General features: G+C 42.5%; 1 protein-coding gene across 1 annotated transcript in view; it reads left to right on the top strand.

The window, feature by feature from the left end:
* The window catches only part of Nvl (nuclear VCP like), a 79,394-nt gene that overhangs the window by 1,711 nt on the left and 53,559 nt on the right, over positions 1-24,124 (top strand). Inside the window, exons 2-9 of the mRNA XM_045141362.1 lie at positions 8,444-8,517; positions 13,320-13,372; positions 13,460-13,559; positions 16,773-16,827; positions 17,740-18,012; positions 21,085-21,217; positions 21,402-21,478; positions 22,104-22,238. Coding sequence (XP_044997297.1) covers positions 8,444-8,517; positions 13,320-13,372; positions 13,460-13,559; positions 16,773-16,827; positions 17,740-18,012; positions 21,085-21,217; positions 21,402-21,478; positions 22,104-22,238 — 900 coding nt within the window. The remainder of the gene's footprint in view (positions 1-8,443; positions 8,518-13,319; positions 13,373-13,459; positions 13,560-16,772; positions 16,828-17,739; positions 18,013-21,084; positions 21,218-21,401; positions 21,479-22,103; positions 22,239-24,124) is intronic.

The following is a 24,124-nucleotide window of genomic DNA, read 5'->3' as shown; positions in this document are numbered from 1 at the left end:
CGATAGACATGTGCACTTCAGGGCCCCTAGCCACTGCAAACGTCAGATGCATGCTCCATTCTGCATCTGCCCTTGCGTGGCTACTGGGAATCAAACCCTGGTTGTTAGGCTTTGCAGGCAAGTGCCTCAACCACTGAGCCATGAAAGATATTTTCTAAATTTTCTTTTTATTTTTTTCCAGAGGTAGGGTCCCCCTCTAGCCCAGATTGACCTGGAACTTAACTATGGCCTTGAACTCACTGTGATCCTCCCACCCAACATGGCTTCATTTACTTTCTTTCTTTCTTTTTTTTTTTGGTGTTTTGAGGTAGAGTCTCACTGTAGCCCAGGCTGACCTGAAATTCACTGTGTAGTCTCTGGCTGTCCTCAAACTCATGGCAACACAGTGATTCTCCTACATCTGCCCCTCAAGTGCTGGGATTAAAGGTGTGCACTACCATGCCCGGCCTTTGCTAGTCTTAATGCAGCCAGTGCTGTGGATTCAGAAGTGCTCTGAGCCTCTCTGGCTTGTTTGCCTCATTCTACTTCCATACCTGTTCATAATTCTCAGGGGATCTCATCCTGCCTAGATTCATGACACCTAGATTTAGATCTCCAGTTCAGGGTTTCATGTTGAATTCCAGACTGGTATAAAGCTGCCTAATTTTTTATTTTATATATTCATACACACTCACACACATACACTCTTTATTGACAACTACCATAATTGTAAGCAATATCCCATGGTAATTCCCTCCCTCCTAAAGCTGCCTAATTGATGTCTTATCATCAGTATCTGTCTGAAATCTGTCTCAAGTCTGATGAGTACAAATGCAGTGTTTGATTTGTTTTTCTGCATTTTCTTACTGTCTTTTATCTCAGGAAATGACACCACCATCTGTGTAGTTGTCAAGATCATAAACCCTTTCTTTTACTTTTTGTCTTTTTTTTTTTACCCCAAGGTAGGGTTTTAGTCTAGCTCAGGCTGACCTGGAACTCACTATGTAGTTTCAGGCTGGTCTTGAACACATGGCTACCTCTGCCTCCCAAGTGCTGGGATTAAAGGTGTACACCACCACGCCCAGCTCTTTCATTTCTTATATGCAGTCCTTTACATGGTTGGTTTTACCTTCCAAATATTCAAAATCCAGGTGGGGTGTGCTGGTGTCTAATTGCAGCGCTTCAGAATCTTAGATGGGAAGATTGACATTTGGAGGCCAGGTAAGACTACATACAGAGACACTTTTTCAAAAAACAATCCAGCCAGGTGTGATCTAACCCTGGGCTAGAGTGAGACCCTACCTCCAAAAAAGAAAAAAAAAAAAAAACCAAAGAAAAAACCTTTCAAATGCAGGCACCATCTCTCCCTCCCTCCATTCTAGCCCAAACTATCACCCTGTTACTATTGCATTAGTCATCTGAGCTCTGTGGTCCTACTTTACATCTCCTCTGCAGAGCAGCCAGCATGATCATATTAAAGGGAAAATTAAAGCTTATCAGAGCACTAGTCAGAATGTTAGAGTGGGGCTGGAGAAATGGCTTAGTGGTTAAGTGCTTGCCTGTGAAGCCTAAGGACCCCCCATTCGAAGCTCAATTCCCCAGGACCCATGTTAGACAGATGCACAAGGGGGCATATGCATCTGGAGTTCGTTTGCATTGACTGGAGGCCCTGGTGCACCCATTCTCTCTCTCTCTCTGTCTCTCTCTCTCTGCCTCTTTCTCTGTCTGTTGCTCTCAAATAAATAAATAAAAATAAGAATTGTTCAAAAAAGATACTTTATAAAAAATGTTAGAATGGTTTCTGATACATCTGGAGTAAAAAAAAACTTATCATTTTTTATTTCTTTTATTTTTATTTGACCTCTTTTTTTTTTTTTTTTTTGAGGTAAGGTGTTACTCTAGCCTAGGTTGACCTGGTGTTCACTATTTAGTTTCAGGGAGGTCTTGAACTCATGGCCATCCTCCTTCCTCTGTTTCCTGGCCATGCCTGGATTTTATTATTATTTATCATCATCATTATTTTGGTGCTGGCGGTGGAACCCGGGGTTGCATATGCTAGGCAAGTGCTATAGTTCAAGACAAGCCTAGGCAACAGCAATCTTAAAGGGGAAAAGAATAGTTTAATATTATAACTGAACTTAAGCTAATAATTCTGCAGTGTTTGACAAATGTTAAATATCACAGTGTTGCTGCTATATTCTGGTATGTTTTGGAACAGAAGATATAGTAGTTAAATATATGTGTGTGTCTATTTTTTTTAATTTTATTTATTTATTTTAGTGCAACAGAGAGAGAGAAAGAGAGAGAGAGGGAGAGAATGGGCGTGCCAGGGCCTCCAGCCACTGCAGACAAATTCCATACGCGTGCAGTCCCTTGTGCATCTGGCTAATGTGGGTCCTGGGGAATTGAGCCTTGAACCAGGGTCCTTAGGCTTCACAGGCAAGCACTTAATCACTAAGCCATCTCTCCAGCCCCAGACTGGCCTTTTTTTACTCTCAATTTTTATTAACATTTTCCATGATTATAAAAAATATCCCATGGTAATACCCTCCCTCCCCCCCCTTTCCCCTTTGAAATTCCATTCTCCATCATATCCCCTCCCCATCTCAGTAAGTCTCTTTTATTTTGATGTCATAATCTTTCTCTCCTCTTATGATGATCTTGTGTAGGTAGTGTCAGGCACCATGAGGTCATGGAAATCGAGGCCATTTTATGTCTGGAGGGAGCACGTTGTAAGGAGTCCTACCCTTCATTTGGCTCTTACATTCTTTCTACCACCTCTTCTGCATTAGACCCTGAGCCTTGGAAGGTGTGATCGAGATGTTACTCGGTACTCTAGTCACTTCTTTCCAGCACCATGATACCTTCTGAGTTGTTCCAAGGTCACTGCCATCTGAAAAGAGAAGATTCTCTGCTCAAAGTGAGAGTAGCTTTAATATAAGGGTATAAATATTAAGAGAAGTGCTTATTGGGCAGTTTGATAAGCATAGTATATACACTTATCCAGACATCAGCAGATGTTACACCCCTAGGGCTTATGACTACTCCTGTTTTAAGTTTTCAGTATCAGAGATGTATTCCCTCCCATGGAGCGGGCCTCCGGTCCAATTGGAGGGCAGTTGGTTTCCACCATGGCAGACGTGCCACTATTGCACCCATTGGCTCATTTGGCCTGGCTGGCAAAATATAAGGCTTGCAGTGTCCACTGTTGAGTATCTCTACTGGTGGTATCTCTTTCTCCCATTGAACTGCATGTAGAATGGCTTCTTCCAGCTTTCTGTCAGCTGGTCTACATGGAGGAGGTTATCAGCTCAGTTCCAGCAGGATTTCTCAGTGGCCTTGCAGCCCAAGTATGTGGAGTCTTCAGCTATAGGGTCTTACCATCGATTCTTGGTGGGAAACCAAGGGCCTCGGCAATGGCCTATAATGTTTTGGGGGCCTCAGGGACCTCCCTGGCCAACAACTCACTGGAAGGTATCCCATCCCTGGCCCTGAAAAATTTCTAGCAATGCTGTACGGCTCCTGAGTGTTCCATGGTCCAAAACCAGAAGATTCCATATGATTTATTTATATCCTCTTAGGTTTTGATTAGCCCTCCCTCCACCTTTCCTTTATTCAATCTCCTACCCTGATCTCATTTTGGTCCTTTTCACTCCCCGTTAATCTATTCTTCTACTTACATATGTACAATACCAACCTATTAAGTACCCTCCTTCCTTCCTTTCTTTTCCCTTTGTATCTCTTTTTTAGCTTATTGGCCTCTGCTACTGAGTTTTTTCCTTCTCACACAGAAGCCCAATCATCTGTAGCTAGGATCCACATATGATGGAGAGCATGTGACACTTGGCTTTCTGGGCCTGGGTTACCTCACTTAGTATAATCCTTTCCAGATCCCTCCATTTTTCTGCAAATTTCATAACTCCATTTTTCTTTACCGCTGAGTAGAACTCCATTGTATAAATGTACCACATCTTCATTATCCACTCATCAATTGAGGGACATCTAGGCTGGTTCCATTTCCCAGCTGTTATAAATTGAGCAGCAATAAACATGGTTGAGCATGTACTTCTAAGGAAATGAGATGAGTTCTTAGGATGCCTAGGAGTGCTATAGCTGGGTCATATGGTAGATCAATCTTTAGCTGTTTTAGGAACCTCCACACTGATTTCCACAATGGCTGGACCAGGTTGCATTCCCACCAACAGTGTAGAAGGGTTCCTCTTTTTCCACATCCCCGCCAGCATTTATGATCATTTGTTTTCTTGATGGTAGCCAATCTGACAGGAGTGAGATGGAATCTCGATGTAGTTTTAATCTGCATTTCCCTGATGACTAGTGATGTAGAACTTTTTTTTAGATCCTTATAGGCCATCAGTATTTTTTCCCTTGAGAACTCTCTATTTAGCTCCCATTTTTAAAAAATTTTTATTAGCATTTTCCATGATTATAAAAAAATATCCCATGTTAATTCCCTCCCTCCCCCCACGCTTTCCCTTTTCATAGCCCATTTTTTAAAAAAAATTTTAATTTTTTATTAACAACTTCCATGATTATAAAAAATAACCCGTGGTGATACCCACCCTCCCCCCACTTACCCCTTTGAAACTCCACTGTCCACCCTACCCCCTCTCCATCTCCGTCAGTCGCTCTTTTACTTATGTCTTGATCTTTCCTCCTCTTATGATGGTCTTGTGTAGGTAGTATCAGGCACTGTGAGGCCATGGATATCCAGGCCATTTTGTGTCTGGAGGGAGCATGTTGTATGGAGTCCTGCCCTTCCTTTGGCTCTTTCTTTTCACCGCCTCTTCTGCATTAGACCCTGAGCCTTGGAAGGTGTGATACAGATATTGCAGTACTGAGTACTGCGGTCATTTCTTTCCATCACCATGATATCTTTTTTTAAAATTTTTATTAGCATTTTCCATAATTATAAAAAAAATCCCATGGTAATTCCCTCTCCCCCCACTTTCCCCTTTGCAATTCCATTCTCCATCATATTATTTCCCCATCTCAATCATTGTACTTACATATATACAATATCAACCTATTAAGTACCCTCCTCCCTTCCTTTCTCTTCCCTTTATGTCTCCTTCCATGATATCTTCTGAGTCGTTCCAAGGTCACTGCCATCGGAAAAGAGAAGATTCTCAATCAAAAGTGAGAGTAGCATTAATATAAGGTGTGAACATTAACAGAAGTGCTTATTGGGCAGTTTGATAAGCATAGTATATACATTTCATAGCCCATTTTTAAAAAAATTTTTTTTAAAAATTTATTTATTTGAGAGCGACAGACACAGAGAGAAAGACAGATAGAGGGAGAGGGAATGGGCGCGAAAGGGCTTCCAGCCTCTGCAAACGAACTCCAGGTACGTGCGCCCCCTTGTGCATCTGGCTAGCGTGGGACCTGGGGAACCGAGCCTCGAACCGGGGTCCTTAGGCTTCATAGGCAAGCGCTTAACCGCCAAGCCATCTCTCCAGCCCCCTCATAGCCCATTTTTTGATTGGCTTGTTTGATTCCTTATTATTTAACTTTTTGAGTTCTTTGTATATCCTAGATATTAATCCTCTATCAGATGAATAGCTGGTGAAGATTTTTTCCCATTCTGCAAGTTGCCTCTTTGTTTTATTCACAGTGTCCTTTGTAGTATAAAATCTTTGTAATTTCATGAGGTCCCAGTGGTTAATATGTGGTTATATTGCCTGAGCAATTGGGGTTTTATTCAGAAAGTCTTTGCCAAGACCAATATGTTGAAGGGTTTCCCCTGCTTTTTTGTCTAGCAGTTTTAGAGTTTCTGGTCTGATGTTAAGGTCTTTAATCTATTTGGACTTAATTCTTGTGCATGGAGAGACAGAAGAATCTATTTTCATCCTTCTATAGATACATACCCAGTTTTCCCAACACCATTTGCTGAAGAGACTGTCTTTTCTCCAATGAATATTTTTGGCATTTTTATCGAATATCAGGCTATGCCCTAAATTTTTATGTTTGATCTTTTCATAGTGTCTCGAATATCTTGAAATTCCCTTTCATACTTTTCTATTAGTTTGTCTTTTCTTTGTTGGATTGTATTAGATCTGCCACCTGGTTTTCTAGCTTAGATATTCTGTCCTCTCCTTCATCCATTCTGCTGGTGAGATTTTCTACAATTTTTTATTTCATTAACTGTGTTCTTCATTGCTAGTAATTCTGACTGGTTTTTCTTTACTATGTCTAGTTCCTTATTTATGTCTTGTATTGACCTCTGTTTTATTAAATTGGTGTCCTGTGTCTTCTTTGATTCCTTTGATTTCCTCTTTCATTCCTTTGATTTCTTCTTTGACTTCTTTGAACATATTTACAATCATTCTTTTGAAATCTTTCTCAGGCATTTCCTCTAACTCATTCTCACTGAAGGTCATTTCTGATGCTGCATTAATACTTTTTGGTGGATTTATATTGTCTTGATTTTTAGTGTTTCTTGTGTTATAGTGTAGTTATTTTTGCATCTTGGATGAAGTTAATGCTTGGATTTTCTAGCTAGCTGGGTATTCTTAGCTGTATCAATTGATCTGATGTTATATATCTTCAGGGTAGGAGCTTAAGGTGTTAAGTGTGGCTCTTAAGACTCTGAGAGGATCTACAAAGGTGTTCCTAGGGGTTGGGTTTGCCTGCTATGGGAGTATTCAAGTAGGCTGAGTGGAACAAAATCCAGATAGATTCTACAATTTAACTAAACAATGTACACATTCAATGAAAAACAGCACAGAGTATTTATGCAAGAATAGGTGTTATAACAGCCAGATCCTCTATCAACATAGAGGTTAAGATTTCTGGTCTGTTGAGGGATCCAAGTCAGCGTGCAACCAAGTGAGACCCTTCCCTGGTGCAAGCCCAGTTACCTTTTTGGATGATTTTGGTCTCAGTTATGCTGCGCTCTGCTTGCATCCCTCTTTGATGCCCTGTGGGGTCAAGTAGGCTGGCTGGACCGCTGGACCGCTGTTCTGTTTTCTGGAGCTATAACTGGCTTTTCCTGTGGGGCAAACCGAGCCTGGCAGCTGTGGCCCCACAGACCTGGCACCACCACTGCTGGAGCTGCTGCTGCCGCTGCTGGAGCCTCTTAGGCCTGCCTGTGTGGCTCTGGATGTGCTGATCTCTCCTACTTCTCTGCTGCCGTTTTAGTTTCTTATACACCTCACTTTTTAGTAAAAATGTGTATTTTGCTGGGTTTTCTTTGGCTCTTTCTCCCCTAGGCTGCTTTGGTGTGGTTCCTAAGCCGCCATCTTAACCGGAAGTCCCCGTGTCTATTTTTGTAGTTAAGTTTTCACTGATTGCCTTGAAGTTATTCTAATCATAGGTTGTCATAGTGGCTAATTATGTTACTGCACCAGTGTAGACTTGAGGCTTTGGTTATTTTTTTAGTTTATGTTTTATGGTATACTTTATTTATTTATTTATTTATTTCAAGGTAGGGTCATGCTCTAGTCCAGGCTGTCCTGGAGTTTACTATTTAGTCTCAGGATGGGCTACAACATATGGTGATCCTCCTACCTCTGCCTCCCAAGTGCTGGGATTAAAGATATGTGCCACCATGCCTGGCTGAATTTATTTATTTATTTATTTGGAAGAAGAGAGACAGAGCCAGGTTCGAGGCCACCCTGAGACTACATAGTGAATTCCAGGTCTGCCTGGACTAGAGTGAAACCCTACGTTGAAAAAAAACAACAACAAAAAGAAAAGAGACAGAGAATGGGCATATCAGGGCCACTGTAAACAAACTCCAGATGCATGTGCCATTGTGCATGTGGCTTTAATGTGGGTGCTGGGGAATCAAATGTGGGTCCTTAGGCTTTGCAGGCATGTACCTTAACTGCTGAGTTATCTTTGTACCCCTATTTTTAAATATTTTATTTATTTTTATTTATTTATTTGCCAGAGGGGGAGAGAGAATGAGAAAAAATGGATGCGCCAGGGCCTTCTGCCACTGCAAACAAACTTCGGATGCATGTGCTCCCTTGTACATGTGGGTCCTGGAGAATCAAACCTATGCACCCTTATTTTTTTTTCCCCCATGGTATAGTCTCACTCTAGCCCAGGCTGGCCTGAGATTCACTATGTAGTCTCAGGGTGGCTTCAAACTTATAGCACTCCTCCTACCTCTACCTCAAGAGAGTTGGGATTTAAGGCATGCTCCACCATACCCGGCTGTGGTATACTTTATTTTTGAAGTGTTTGCATTGAAGAATAATATTTTGCAATAACACAGTCTCTTGCTTGCTGAATAAAATCACTAAGTAAGAAGTATTGAGTTAGCTGGGCATGCAGGCAGAGGTTGGTGGGTCGTCATGAGTTCAAGGTCACACTGAAACTACAGTAGTAAATTCCAGGTCAGCCTGGGCTAGAGTGAGACCCTACCTCAAAAAATAAAACAAAACAAACAAACAAAAAATATTGAGTGTTTCTCTTTGTTCTGTTTCTGTTTTAGTACCTCTCCAGTAACAGATGTGGCAAGTATGTGGACACGGGCATCTTAGCATCCGACCTGCAGAGAATGTACAGGTAAGAGGGCCGTGCCCCAGACTCGTGCTGCTTTTCGTTTCGGTTCCAATCCCCCTTCACCTTGAAGTATGTCACCTGCTGCCATTTCCAGTCAGGTCAGCGACTGCAGGCATTAGCCTACGAGTCCCTAAGTCTGAAAGTCAATTCAGTCACACAAACAGTAAGTGGCATCTTAGATGTGGTGAGCTGTACTTTTCACTAGGAAAAGTGGCTGCTTTTCTCTTCCGGTACCTCATAGTCCTTTTGTCCCTGTTGTATAAGATCCCAGTTGTCTAATAGTCTTCATTTTATTCCTTTCAGTACAAGCTAGTACTATTTGTTTTTGATTGGTTGTTTTATTTTTGTTTTTCAAGGAAGGGTCTCACTCTAAGTAGATGATCTTCCTACTTCTGCCTCCTGAGTGCTGGGATTAAAGGCGTGTACCACAACACCTGGCCAAACTAGTACTTTTTTTTTTGTTTGTTTGTTTGAGGTAGGGTCTCACTCTAGTCCAGGCTGATCTGGAATTCACTATGTAGTCTCAGGGTGGCCTTGAACTCAGCCATCTGCCTACCTCTGCCTCCCAAGTGCTGGGATTAAAGGCATGTGCCACCATGCCTGGCTGTAGTTTTTTTTAATATATTTTATTTTTATTTTCTTTATTAGAGAGAGAATGGGCATGCCAGGGCCTCTAGCCACTGCAAACAAACTCCAGACACATGTGCCACCATGTACATCTGGCTTACGTGGGTTCTTGGGAATTGAACCTGGGTCTTTAGGCTTCACAGTCAAGTGCCTCAGCTGCTAAGCCATCTCTCCAGCCCTAGTCCCATTTATTTATTTTTAAAAAAAGCTTATTGACGAATTCTATACTTACAGACAACAAACCATGGTATTTCCCTCCCTCTCCCACTTTCCCCTTCATAACTCTGCTCTCCATCATATTCCCTCCCTCTCTCCATTAGTCTCTTAATTTGATGTTGTCACCTTTTTTTCCTATTATGAGGGTCTTGTGTGGATATTGCTAGACACTGTGAGGTCTTGGATATCGAGGCCAAATTCTCTCCGGGCTTCCTTTGGCTCTTACATTCTTTCTGCCACCTCTTCCACAGTGGACCCTGAGCCTTGGAGGGTGTGAGATGCTTCAGTGCTGGACACTCCTCTGTCCCTTCTTTTCAGCACTATGTTGCCTTTTGGTTCATCCCAGTGGTCATTGCCATCTGAAAAATGAAGCTTATCTAGCCAGAAATGAGAGTAGCATTAATATATGAATATGAACATTAATTGTAGTGCTTACAGAACAATTTGGTGAGAGTAATATATGCATTTATCCAGACAAGAGCAGGTTTTCTACCCCTAAGGCTCATGACTTCCCCTGCCATAGCCTTTTGATTAGGGTTTCAGTACCAGGAACATATTCCTTCCCACAGAGTGGGCCTTCAGTCCAATTAGAGAGCATTTGGTTTTCCCCAGAGCAGACATGCCCCTACTGTACTTATTCAGTCACTTGGCCTGTCTGGCCAAACTTGAGGTTTCCAGTGTCCATTGTTTTCACTGCTGATGACTTCTGTCTCCCTGAGACTGCATATAGTGCAGCTTTTTCCAGCTTTCAGTTGGGTGGGCTACAGGGAGAATGTTGTCTGCTCAGCACCAGCTTGATTTCTCAGTGACTCTGCCACTCAGGCATGTGAAGTCTTCAGCAATAGGGTCTTACCATATCTTTCTCAGGGGAACCAAGGGACTTGGCAATAGCCTATAATGTTTTGGAGGCAACAGGCACCTCGCTGGCCAACAACTCACTGGAAAGTATCCCATCCCAGGCACTGAAAATTTTCTAGTAACAATCTGTGGCTTCGGGATGCGCCAATATTTAAGAAAGTAGATTTTCATATGTCTTATTCAGAATATCTTGAATTTTGATTGACCCTCTCTCCCCCATCTTTCTTTTATACAGTCTCTTCCCCTGACCTTGCCTAGGCCTTTCCCCTCCCTGTAATCTGTTCTTCTACTTACATATATACAACACCATCCTCTTAAGACCTTCCCTCTCCTCCCTCCCTTATAGCCTTTTTGTAGCTTATGGGCCTCTGCTACTGATTTTTTTTTTTTATGAGAAACATAACAATTTAATATATGAAATAAATACTCCAGTACATCCAGGGTAAAAACTTGACATTGGGGAAAAAAATCACTCTATAGTGTAAATTAAAAAATAAAACACATGCTCACAGTCGCTCCCCCCCCCCCACTTGCAAATCATGTGGCCAAGTCATACTCTTTCCACACCAAGTATACTCCTAATTCAACAAAAATGACATACAAAAAAAAAAAAAAAAAAAAAAAAAAAAGGTAGCTACATCCATGTCTAAAGAGTGAAAACTAAGGTAACCTTTCTTTTAATTAAAAAAGAAGAAATGAATCCATGACCTTCCTCCTGCCCAATTGGTACTAAAATTGAGTTGAGGGATAGGGGGTGCAGGGGTGGTCCCACAGCCAGCAGACTACCCATCTTCCATCTCCCAATCCCTACAGAGGGGACACCTGGGCCCTCCCCATGCATGTGTAAGTTGTGTGCATGGCCCTGCCTTCTGGAAGATTCCTCATGAGCATTTCACATAGGGTGTGGGATGGGGCTGGGGGTTCACCTATGATTTCTTTGGTATAAATGGAGAGGGGTAGAGAGTAAGTGGCTTTGTAGCCTGGGTTGGAAGAAAGAGTATTGGGTGCAGGTGTGGGGGGGTGTCCCGGGGACGGGGCGCTAATTCACATAATTGGAGTTCACTGGCGGTAAAGTCCTGGGCGAAGACCTCTCCCTTAAAGCCTGAGATAGCAGGGTGCAGCCTTCAGACATGGTGAGTTCCTCAGCCTCTCCCTGTGGTCCGACATCTTGGCGCTCCCCTTGGGGTGCTGCTCCAGATCCCTGAGGCGCTGGGTCAGGAGCACGCAGGCCGACACCACGTTCATGGTGCCCCCAGGATGGCGGTCTGCACCGCCTTGCCCTCGGCGCTCAGGGCGGCTGCTACTGATTTTTTTTTTAAATTTATTTATTTGAGAGTGACAGACACAGAAAGACAGAGGGAGAGAGAGAGAATGGGCAATGAACTCCAGATGCGTGCGCCCCCTTGTGCATCTGGCTAACGTGGGACCTGGGGAACCGAGCCTCGAACCGGGGTCCTTAGGCTTCACAGGCAAGCGCTTAACCGCTAAGCCATCTCTCCAGCCCTGCTACTGATTTTTGATTCCAGACCACACACAAGTCTATATATTTGTAGCTAGGATCCTCATATAAGTGAGAACATGTGATGTTTGGCTTTCTGGGCCTGGGTTACCTTACTTAGTATAATCCTTTCCAGAGCCATCCATTTCCCTGCAAATTTCATAACTTCATTTTTCTTTACTGCTGAATAGAACTCCATTGTGTAGATGTATCAAATCTTTTATTATCCATTCATCTGTGGATGGCCATTTAGGCTGGTTCCATTTCCTAGCTATAGTGAATAGAGCAGCAATAAACATGGTTGTGTAAGTATCTCTTAAGGTAGAGAGAAGAGTCATTAGGATATATGCCTAGGAGTGCTATAGCTGGATCATATGGGAAATCTATTTTTAGCTGTCTTAAGAGCTTCCACACTCATTTCCACAATGGTTGTGCCAGATTACATTCCCAACAGTGCAGAAAGGTTTCCCTTTTACCACATTCTTGCCAACATTTATTGTCATTTGTTTTCTTGATGGGGCTGGAGGTGAAGACTGACCCGGAGGCTCTAGTGGCTGGGAGGAGACAGCGGGGTCTCCCTCCATTGTTGGGACTCCCGGGGCTCCTGGGAGGTGATGAGTGGTGAAGCCAGAGGGAGAGCACTGGGCCCTTTCAGTCCATTTAGACCACTTGTAGGGTAGCCTGTGGCCTTGGAGGTCTCTGCCTTCAGGGACAGCTGGCTTTTCAGTGGTTGGCTTGGCATAGATGATAGGGCCCAGGTGAAGGTCTCCACCGTGGACAGTTGTTCTTGAAATGTTCTGGCTGTCCACCCTGGTAGTGGGTCCCAGGAGCCCTCCTTCCAGGTTGGCTTTCTTTTTTTGTTTTTGTTTTTGTTTTTGTTTTTCTTTTTTTTTTAATTTTTATTAGCATTTTCCATGATTATAAAAAAATATATCCCATGGAAATTCCCTCCCTCTTCCCCCCACACTTGCCCCTTTGAAATTCCATTCTCCATCATATTACCTCCCCATCTCAATCATTGTACTTACATATATACAATATCAACCTATTAAGTATCCTCCTCCCTTCCTTTCTCTTCCCTTTATGTCTCCTTTTTAACTTACTGGCCTCTGCTACTAAGTATTTTCATCTTCATGCAGAAGCCCAATCATCTGTAGCTAGCATCCACATATGAGAGAGAACATGTGGCGCTTGGCTTTCTGGGCCTGGGTTACCTCACTTAGTATAATCCTTTCCAGGTTCTTTTTTTTCTTTCTTTTTTTTTTTTCTTTTTTGGTTGGTTTGGTTTTTTGAGGTAGGGTATCACTCTAGTCCAGGCTGACCTGGAATTCACTATGTTGTCCCAGGTGGCCTTGAACTCACGGCAATCGTCCTACCTCTGCCTCCTGGGTGCTGGGATTAAGGGTGTGTGCCATCCTGCCTGGCCAGGGTTGGCTTTCTTGTAGAGCAGTTATTAGAGCCAGAGTCCTCCTCCTTCAGTCAGCCTCTGGATCCCTATTATAGAAGACTGGTAGCTGCCTCAGTCAGACTATCTAGAGTGCTTTCGGGCTTTATTGCCTGTATCACCAGGCCCCTCCTAAAATTCTTGTGTTGTTTTTTTTTCCAGTATAGATTATGGTCGAAGAAAAAGAAATGCTTTTAGGATTCAGGTAGAAAAAGGTAAATCTTTTAATATTCAAACTGAGTTGTTACCAGTTATTAAAAAAAACTATTTATTTTAGCTCATGACGTTTTTCTCCCTCTCAGTATTTAGCATAATTAGTAGAGAGAAAGAACTTGAGAATCTAACAGAATTAGAAGATGAACATCTGGCAAAAAGAACGAAACAGAATGAAGAGGAAAATGAGTAAGTATTACAGCTTTTTTTTTTTTTTTTTTTTGAGGTAGGGTCTCACTCCAGCTAAGGCTGACTTGGAATTCACAGTATTTCCAGGGTGGCCTTAAACTCAGGGCAATCTTCCTACCTCTGTCTCCCAAGTGCTGGGATTAAAGGTGTGTGCCACCACACTTGGCTTTTAAAAATATTTTTCTTTATTATTTGTAAGCAGAGAGAGACAGACTGAGAGAATAAGCATGCCAGGACCTCCAACCATTGCAAATGAACTCCAGATATATGCACTACTTGTGAATCTGGCTTATTTAGGTACCAGGAAATCAAACTCAGGTTTTTAGGTTCTGCAGGCAAGCACCTTAACCACTGAGCCATCTCTCCAGCCCCCTGTATGGTTTTTTCCTTAAAGTGTCATGTTCACATTTGTCAAACTTGTAGTGGCTGTTTCTTGCCAGTAGTGCATTTATATCTACACATTATCCTTACCTTAAACCTCCCCACTCTTTCCTGTAGACATAATGAATGCTTTCTTCTCCTTAAAGATATACTTTTTTTTTCCCTTTGTGGTTTTCAGTATCTTTAAATGTTCATTTCCCTCTCACAAGTCCCACTTAGTCTTCAGAAGTCAGTTGAGGTGTAACTGCCTTTCTTAGGCTTTCTCAGATGCCTCTGTTAGTATTTCCTTAGCTCCTGGTTATAGATGTTTTTTATAATCCCTTTATGGTATTAAAATGTTTGTTTTGTTTTGTTTCTCACAAAGTTATCTCATCTTTTTTTTTTTAATTAATTAATTTGCAAACACTTAGAGAGAGAGTGAGTGCAACAGGCCCTTATGCCACTGCACACAGACTCCAGATGCATGTGCTATGTGCGTCTGGCATGATGTGGGCACTGGAGAATCAAACTTGGTTCATTAGGCTTTGCAGCTAAGCACCTTAGCTGCTGAGCCATCTCCCTAGCCCCTATTTCTGTTTTTTTCCCTCTAACATAATGCAGATATATTAAAATGTGCCAATTTTGTTGTTTAAATCACACTGGGGGGAGGGTGAGGAAAGTGAGAGGGTTACTCTGGTTAAAACCACTTGCTTGCTCTCTTTTTCTGAGTTTATCTTTTAAAATATATATTTATTTGAGAGAGAAAAAGAAGGGAGAGAGAGGATGGGCACATCAGGGCCTCTAGCCACCTTGTGCATCTGGCTTATGTGGGTACTGGGGAATTGAACCTAGGTCCTTAGGCTTTGTAGGCAAGTGCTTTTTGTTTGTTTTTTTCTGTTTTGGTTTTTCGAGGTAGCATTTCTCATAGTCTGGGCTGACCTGGACTTCACTATGCAGTCTCAGGGTAGCCTTGAACTCACTGGGATCCTCTTACCTCTGTCTCCCAAGTGCCGGGATTAAAGGCATATGCCACCTCACATGGCCAAATATTTTATTTATTTGAGAGAGAGAGAGAGAGAGAGAAAGAGGATGGGTATGCCAGAGACTCTAGCCACTGCAAACAAACTCCAGCTATATGCACCACCTTATGCATCTGGTTTATATGGGTACTGGAGAATGAAAACGTGGGTTCTTAGGTTTTACTGGCAAGTGCTTTAATTGCTAAGCTATCTTTCCAGCCCTTTTTGTTTGTTTTTAAGGTAGGGATTTACTCTATCCCAGGCTCACCTGGAATTCACTCTATAATACTAGGTTGGTCTCAAGTTCACAGTGATCCTCTTATCTTTTCCTCCTGAGTGGTGGGTTAAAGGTATGCATAAAATAGCTAATTTTTTAAAAGTTTTATTTATTTATTTGCAAACAGAGAGATAGCGACAGAGAGAATCTGTGTGTCAGGGTCTCCAGTTGCTCTAAGTGAATTCCAGATGCATGTTCCACCTTGTGCATTTGGTTTTATGTGGACACTGGGGAATTGAACTTAGATTGTTAGGCTTTTCAGGCAAGCACCTTAAGTGCTAAGCCAAAGGACCCAGGTTCAACTCCATAGGACCCATGTAAGCCAGATGTACAAGGTGGCACATGCATCTGGAGTTTGTTTCCAGTGGCTGGAGGCCGTGGTGCGCCCATTCTCTCTCTCTCTCTCTCTCTCTCTCTTTCTATGTCTGCCGCCTCGTTTCTCTGTCACTTTCCAATAAAGATAAATAAATATTAAAAAAATGCAAAAAACCTTACAAGGCTCAGGGTCCATTGTAGAAGAGGTGGTGGAAAGAATGTAAGAGCCAAAGGAAGGGTAGGACTCCTTACAATGTGCTCCTCCAGACGCAAAATGGCCTGGATATCCATGACCTCACAGTGCCTGACACTACCTACACAAGACCATCATAATAGGAAGAAAAGATCATGACATCAAAATAAAAAAGAGACTGATTGAGACGGGGAGGGGATATGATGGAGAATGGAGTTTCAAAGGAGAAAGTGGGGGGAGGGAGGGAATTACCATGGGATATTGTTTACAATCATGGAAGTTGTCAATAAGAAAAAAGAACATCAAAGAACCCCAAAACCAAATAATAATAACTAAATAAGTAAATAATTCCTATGAGATCCCAGTTCTTGGGGTACAAAGACAAAAGGACTGTTGAAAGTTTAAAACGTGCCTAGGCTACTTAGCCAGTTCCAGGCTAGCTAGGACAACATATTGAAACTGTGTACAAAATAAAACTGGGTGTGGTGGTGCATGCTTTTAAAACCCAGCACTAGGAATGCTGAGCTCCGAGTGTCACTGGTCTGCAGATTTATTCCAGGTCAGCCTGGGGTAGAAAGAGACCCCACCTCAAAAAAACAAAAAGCCCAAACAAAATGTTATGACACATCAGGTATGGAGTTCCAAATAATTAAGCTAGATGTTTTTATTTATCTGTTTTGTTTTTCGATCCTCCTACCTCTGCCTCTCAAGTGGGAGGAAAAGGTGTGCACCACCATGTACAATTTTTGTTTGTTTGTTTGTTTCGAGGTCGGGTCTCTAGCCCAGACTGATCCACTGCAGTCCCAGGCTGGCCTTGGAATTGAACTCAATTGATCCTCACACCTCTGCCACCAGTAATAGGTTAAGGGCATGTGTTACCATTCCTGACTAAGCTCATTTTTTTGTTTTCATAACAGTTTCTCTGATCCCAAAACATGGACTCTTAACTACCACAATATTTTGCCTGGGTATATTTACTTGTTTAAGGTAGTAATTTTTTAGGACATAAGAGAGACTCTTCTAAACATTTTCTTTCTTTTTTAATTGAGGTATATTGGAAGCTCTTCTGATGATTCCAGTGTGGAAGATTACCCAGATCAGCAGGTAAGCTGCATTTTATGAGTCTACTTTGATTTCTTTACTTCTTAATACTATGATCCTTTTTTAATTTAATTTTTATTTTAAAAAAATATTTTGTTTTTATTTACTTATTTAAAAGTGACAGAGAGAGAAAGAGGCAGAGAGAGAGAGAGAGAGAGAGAGAGAGAGAGAGAGAGAGAGAGAGAGCGCGCGCGCCAGGGCATCCAGCCACTGGAAATGAACTCCAGATGTGTGTGTACCCTTGTGCATCTGGCTGATGTGGTTCCTGGGGAATAGAGCCTTGAACCCGGGTCCTTAGGCTTCACAAGCAAGTGCTTAAAGGCTAAGCCATCTCTCCAGCCCTAATTTTAATTTTTTTAATTGACAACTTCCGTAACTGTAAACAATATCCCATGGTAATTCCTTCCCTACCTTTTTTTTTTTTTTTTTTGAACTCACAACCTTTGCTTCCTGAGTACTGGGATTAAAGGCATGTGCCACCACACCCAGCCCAGCTCTCATTTTCATGGTTGTCTCTTAATTTTATCTAACCAAATATGAATTGGCCTTCTATTAACTGGAGTGATGGAACTTTGTTTTTTGTTTTTGTTTTTGTTTTTCAAAGTAGGGTTTCACTCTAGCCCAGGCTGACCTGGAATTCACTATGTAGTCTTAGGGTGACTTTGAACTCATGGGGATCCTCCTAACTCTGCCTCCTGAGTGCTAGGATCAAAGATGTGCACCACCACGTCCGGCAATAGAACTTTTTGAATAATATGAGTTTGTTTGTGAGTCATCTTAGTGTGAACTATAAATTCTGCCTGTAAATGTGAGAAAAATTGTTGAAAGGAAAATGTTTAGAAGGCATTAATGTCTGTAATGGAACTTTTCTTGAATGCCTATTGAGTAACATATTAAAATCATGTTTTTTTCCAGTCAGCAAATCACATGAACAATTCCCTACTCACTTTATATCGGAAAGGAAATTCTGATTGTGCTTCAAGTGCCCTGGAGGTGGAGCAGAGAGAAGGCACCACTTCAATGCCATGCCTGACTACTCAAGCAGGCTCCACCCCTTTGAAGCCGCCTGCCCGAGAACCTGCTGGAGGATGGTTTGTTGACAAAACCCCAAGTGGAAAGAAAGACGAATTTTTCTTGGACCTGTCAGGTCAAAAAAGTACCAACAGGAAGCCAGTATCTGAGATACAGGTATTCCCATAACGAGCTTTTAGCCCCATGTAGTTGGAGTACATTACAATCTTGTTCATTGTATGCAACACCAGACTGATGCTGTACTTTGGAGAAAGCACAGGAACTTACATGAAGAATTTGGTCACGTGGTACGACCGCTGTCACTGTCGCGCTAGCCCCATGCTCTTTTCTGCAAACGGTGCCTGTGTCTTTACTTGCTCTGTTCGTTTATCTGTCACACTGAGGTATCCCTCTTAGCAGTTGGGTTATTTCCATGTGTGTTGTACTCCTCAAGGCGGTGACAGGTGCCTGAGAGAGACACCTTGAAAACTGGTTTGGCCCTCACTCAGCTGCATTGATTCTAGGCCTGAGGTGAGCAGTCACCTAACTTACTGGGTAATTGATTTTTGGTTGGTTGTTTGTTTCTTTTTTTAAAATTTTATTTATTTATTAGAGACAGAGAGAGATTGAGAGAGAGAGATTGTGGGCATGCCAGAGCCTCTGGCTCTTGCAGACGAGCTCCAGATGCATGTGCCACCTTTGGGCATCTGGCTTACTTGGGACCTGGGGAATCAAACCTGGGTCCTTAGGCTTCACAAGCAAGTGCCTTAACCACTAAGCCATTTCTTCAGCCCTTGCATGTTTCTTTGTTTTTTAATATTATTATTTATTATTATTATTATTTTGGGTTTTGAGGCAGGGTCTCACTCAAGCCCAGGATGACCTGGAATTCACTATGGAGTCTCAGGGTGGCCTTGAACTCATGGCAACCCTCCTACCTCTGTCTCCCAAGTGCTGGGATTAAAGGCGTGCGCCACCACGCCCAGCTTTATTATTGTTTATTTATTTGAGAGTGACAGACGGACAGAGAGAGAATGAGGCAGCTAGACAGGGAGAGAATGGGCGCGCCAGGGCCTCCAGCCACTGCAAATGAACTCCAGATGCACGCACCACCTTGTGCATCTGGCTTACATGGGTCTTGGGGAATCGAGCCTCAAACTGGGGGTCCTTAGGCTTCACAGGCAAGAGCTTAACCACTAAGCCATCTCTCCAGCCCTGTTTCTTTTGTTTTTAAGTTAATTTATAAATTGATTAATTGTGGAGGGGTCCTGGGATGCCACTGCATGTGTGTGGTAGTCAGAGGACAATTTGAGGTGCCTGTGCCCCACCTCTTCTGAGATAGGGTCTCTTGCTGGCCCTTAAGGTGAGCTTTGGAATCTCTTGGCTTTGCCTCCTGTTGTTATAGCTGCCTTGGGATTACACATGGTTGCATCTGGCTTTATATGGGTGCTGGGGAATTGAACCTGGATCGTCAGGGTTTGTCTTTAACTGCTGAACTATCTCCCCTGGTCCTATTTATTTACTTATGTATTTATTTATTTATTTTTGCTGCTCTTCTTTGAGAGAGGATCTCATGTAGCCCAGGCTAGCTTCCAGCTTGCTGTAAATGGGGAATGACCTTTAAGTCCTGGTCTTTCTGCCTCTGCCTCCTAAGTGTTAGGATTACATTACAGCCTTTCTCTTCTTCTTCTTTTCTTGAGGTAGGGTCTCACTTTAGCCCATGCCGACCTAGAATTCACTATGTAGTCTTAGGATGGCCTTGAACTCATGTCAGTCCTCCTACCTCTGCCTCCCAAGTGCTGGGATTAAAGGTGTGTACCACCACACTCAGCTTATTACAGGCTTTCACATTATTAATGAACTTTTCCCCAGTGACTTTCCTTTAGTCCTCTGTCTACAGAAAACATTATTATGGTTTATAGGAACCTGAACTAATATTTATGCTGAATTGTAGATTCTTTTTTATGACTTCTAATATTTCTCATTTATTTATTTGAAAGAGAGAGAGAGAGAGGGGCAGGTAAAGGGAAGAGAGAGAGAATGGGCAGACCAGGGCCTCTAGCCACTGCATATAAACTCCAGGTATATGCACCACTTTGTGTATCTGGCTTATGTGTGTACTGGCGATTTGAACCTAGATCTTTAGGCTTTGCAGACAAGTGCCTTAACTGCTAAGCCATCTCTCCAGCCCTCTTTTTCATGGTTTGTCAGTAGTTATAGTTAATGTAATTAATCATTAATTATCAGATAAGCATCAACTAGATGAAACACCAATTGTGGGAAGACATAATAAAAAGTTAAAGGTGAGGGCTGGAGTGATGGCTTAGCAGTTAAGGTGCTCCCTTGCGAAACCTAAGGACCTGGGTTTTACTCCTGAGGTCCCATATAAGTCAGATGCACAAAGTGCTGTATTATGTGTCATTTGTAGTGGCTGGAAGTTTTGGCACATCCGTTCTCTCTCTGTCTCTGCCTATCTTTTTTTTTTTTTTTTTTTTCTGAAGTAGAGTTTTACTGTAGTCAAGGCTGACCTGGAATTCACTATGTAGTCTGAGGTTGGCTCGAATCATTGTGATCCTCCTACCTCTGCCTCCTGGGTGCTGGGATTAAAGGCATGTGCCACCATGCCCGGCTTCTCTACTTCTCTTAAAAATAAGTAAATAAAATAATTTTTAAAGGTGATATTAATGCCCTAAATTGAGTTCAGTTTAAGAAAGAGGTGAGAAAAATCAGTCACATATAAAGAACACATTATAGCAGTCTAAAATATATTTGTAAATATTGTGTCCTTGTGTTCTGGGAGTGTGTGATTAAATTTTAACTGGTAGAGCCTGGGAAGAAAGTTTTCAAGGGGCTAGACAGATTTATCAGCAGCTAACATGTTTGCCTGAAAAACCTAACAGATTCTCCAGTGCCCACATACAGCCAGATGCACACAGAGTGGTCCACGCGCCTGCAGTTCATTTGCAGTGGCTGGAGGCCCTGGCACGCCTGTTTTCTCTCTCTCTATCTTCCTCTATTTGCAAATTACAAGTAAAAAACACATATATATGAAAAGAAAGCTTTCAAATGTTAAGATAAAAGTTGTGCTTTAAAGTCTTGGGCAGAAGGCCTTCTCCAGCAGACCACACCCTTTTGCAGAGCTTGGCACTGGTTGGCAGTGCTGTAGCAGCATAATGTCATCCTGAGAAATAGTCTCTTGGCATTGTAACTTTAAGTAGGGCATATTTAAAATCTTATCTTTTCTCCCAGGATTTAAAAGAATCATCTCTTCTGGAGAGTGATACAAAAAGGAACCGTAGGTCAAAGGGCAAAGGAAACAAAAGGAAGAAAGAAGATCTTCAGGATGTGGAGGGAGAAATAGAAGCCGTCCTGCAAAAGAAAGGTCTGACCCATTCTCGTGGTGGCAGTGGTCATGCTTGGAGAGAGGTGTCACCCCATTCGAAGCTGTTTTGCTTGGGGAACTGTCCATGTGCAGAAATAAATACTGGCAAATGTTTATCTAATGGTGCTTTAATTTGAATTTATATGGAATCACTAATCTTTTCAATTCTTATGTTGTTTACAAGCTAAAGCCAAAGGGCTGGATTTCCACATCTCCAGTGTGAAGTTTGAAGATGTTGGAGGCAATGATGCAACATTAAAAGTTAGTTCAAATTTAGAATTTTATTTGAAATGGATGTATCACTTACCACTTATACAAACAAAAACTGCCTCTTTGTTTCTTTCTTTTTTTGGGGGGGGGGGTCGTTTGAAGTAGGGTCTTACTCTAGCCTAGGCTGGTCTGGAATTCACTGTGTAGTCCCAGGGTGGCCTTGAACTCACAGTCATTCTCCTACCTCTACCTCCCAGGTACTGGGATTAAAGACGTGTGCCACCACGGTGAGCCTTAAGTAGATATTTTACACCTTGAGAAATACAAGTACAGAAGCGTTATTGTTGAAGCTACCCAGGAAGTGTCACAGTCAGGATTCAAGATCAAGTATAAGCCTTAAAGCCTGTGTTCTGTCCACTCAATTTTTCTGCTTCAAAGGATAAAACATTGCATTCTGCTTTGATTTTTTTGTTTTGTTTTGTTTTTTGGTCCCCGAAGTAGGATCTCTCTCTAGCCTAGGCTGACCTGGAATTCACTATGTAGTCTTAGAGCGCCCTTGAACTACCTCTACCTCCCAAGTGCTGGGGTTAAAGGCGTGTGCCACCACGCCCGGCTCTGCTTAGATTCTTTCTGTCTTGGGTTGAAGAAGACGTTTTGTATGCTTATTCCCTTCCAGGAGGTCTGCAAGATGCTCATACACATGCGTCACCCAGAGGTGTACCAGCGCCTCGGCGTTGTGCCCCCTCGGGGAGTTCTCCTGCACGGGCCACCCGGCTGTGGGAAGACGTTACTTGCACATGCAATTGCTGGGGTGAGGTTTGTCTGTCCTTGCTTGTTGTGACATGTTTTAACGTTTTTTTTTTGTTGTTTGTTTTGTTTGTTCGAAGTAGGGTGTTATGTAGTCCAGGCTGACCTAGAATTCACTCTTTAGTCCCAGACAGGCTTTAAATTCAGGGCAGTTCTCCCTTCCTCTTGAGTGCTGGGATTAAATAGGTCTATCACCACACCCAGCTTTCTTTTTGGTTTTTGAGGTAGGGTGGCCTCAAACTCACAGTGATCCTCCTACCTCTGCCTTCCAAGTGCTGGGAATAAAGGCATGTGCCACCTTGCCCGGCTTTTTTTTTTTTTTTTTTTTTAAATATTTGCGATGGGAGAACAATAGACCAATATCAAGTATTGGGTACACCAGGACTTCTTGTCATTGCATATGTGTTCTAGACACTTGTACCGGTTTGTGCATACGGCTTTATATGGGTACCAGGGAATTGATCCCAGCCCAGCAGGCTTTGCAAGCAAGTGCTTTAACCACTGAGCTATCTCCCAACCCTGAGGTTTTTTAAAAATTTTTATTTATTTGAGTGAGAGAGAGAAAGAAAGAATCGGTGCGCTAGGGCCTCCAGCCACAGCAAACAAACTTCAGATTCATGTGCCACTTTTATATAGCTAGTTTATGTGGGTCTTGGGGAATCGAACCTGGGTCCTTTGGCTTTGCAGGCAGGCACCTTAACTGCTAAGCCATTTCTCTAGCCCTCCCCCCCTTTTTTCTTTTTTGAGGTAGGTTCTTTCTCTAGTCCAGGTTGACCTGGAATTCACTGTAATTTTAGGGTGGCCTTTATTTAGCTCATGGTGATCCTCCTACCTCTGCCTCTCAATTGCTGGGATTAAAAGTGTGTGCCACCACGTCTGGCATTGAGGGTGTTTTAAAGCACATGTTAATTACACATTATAATAGGTTTCATTATGACATTTTCCTATATAACTATAGTGTTTCGATCATATTCACACCCCTCATTACCCTCTCTTGTCCCTCTTTAACTCTAGCAGAACCCCTTCTAATTAGTTCACTCTCTACTTTTATGTCTTTTTGATTGTTTGTTTGTTTGTTTGTTTTGTTTTGTTTTTCAAGGTAGGGTTTCACTCTAGCTCAGACTGACCTGGAATTCACTATGTAATCTCAGGGTGGCTTTGAACTCATGGTGATCCTCCTACCTCTGCCTCCCGAGTGCTGGGATTAAAGGTGTGCACCACCATGCCTGGCTTTTATGTCTTTTTTTAGGTGGGATCCAATGAGTTTAATTGGGATTGCTGTCAGTAGCTATACCACTGAAGAAAATGGCTCTGCCTCCCTCAGTCCATACGTTCTTGGTGGTAGGAGCATGTATGTGTGCATATGTGTTCGTGTGTGCATCCACTTGTCCTAGTGCACATGTAGAGATGAAAGGATGACAGTCGGGTCACTCCTTGTTTGATGCAGGCTCTGCTGGCTGTTCCTGCTCCATTCACCAGGGTAGTTGGTCTGTGAGATAGTGTGCAATTCCTCCATCTCTACCTCCCACCTCACCATAGGGGCACATCCATCAGATTGTCATTATTATTATTATTATTAATTATTATTTACTTATTTATTTGAGATACAGCGAGAGAGAGGCAGAGAAAGAATGGGAACACCAGGGCCTCCAGCCACTGCAAACAAACTCCAGATAAATGCACCACCTTGTGTGTCTGGCTTCATGTGGGTTCTGGGGAATTGAACCTGGGTCCTTTGGCTTTGTAGGCAAGCTCTTTACTAAGCAATCCCTCCAGCCTGGGCTTTTTTCTGTTTTTTTTTTTTTTTTTTTTTTTTTTAATTTATTTATTTGAGAGAGAGAGAAGAAGGCAAATAGAGGGCTTGAGAGAATGGGCACACCAGTGCCTCTA

Source organism: Jaculus jaculus, chromosome 1, assembly GCF_020740685.1.
Source record: "Jaculus jaculus isolate mJacJac1 chromosome 1, mJacJac1.mat.Y.cur, whole genome shotgun sequence".
Taxonomy (NCBI): Eukaryota; Metazoa; Chordata; class Mammalia; order Rodentia; family Dipodidae; genus Jaculus; species Jaculus jaculus.
This window is presented reverse-complemented; position numbering and strand designations above follow the sequence as displayed.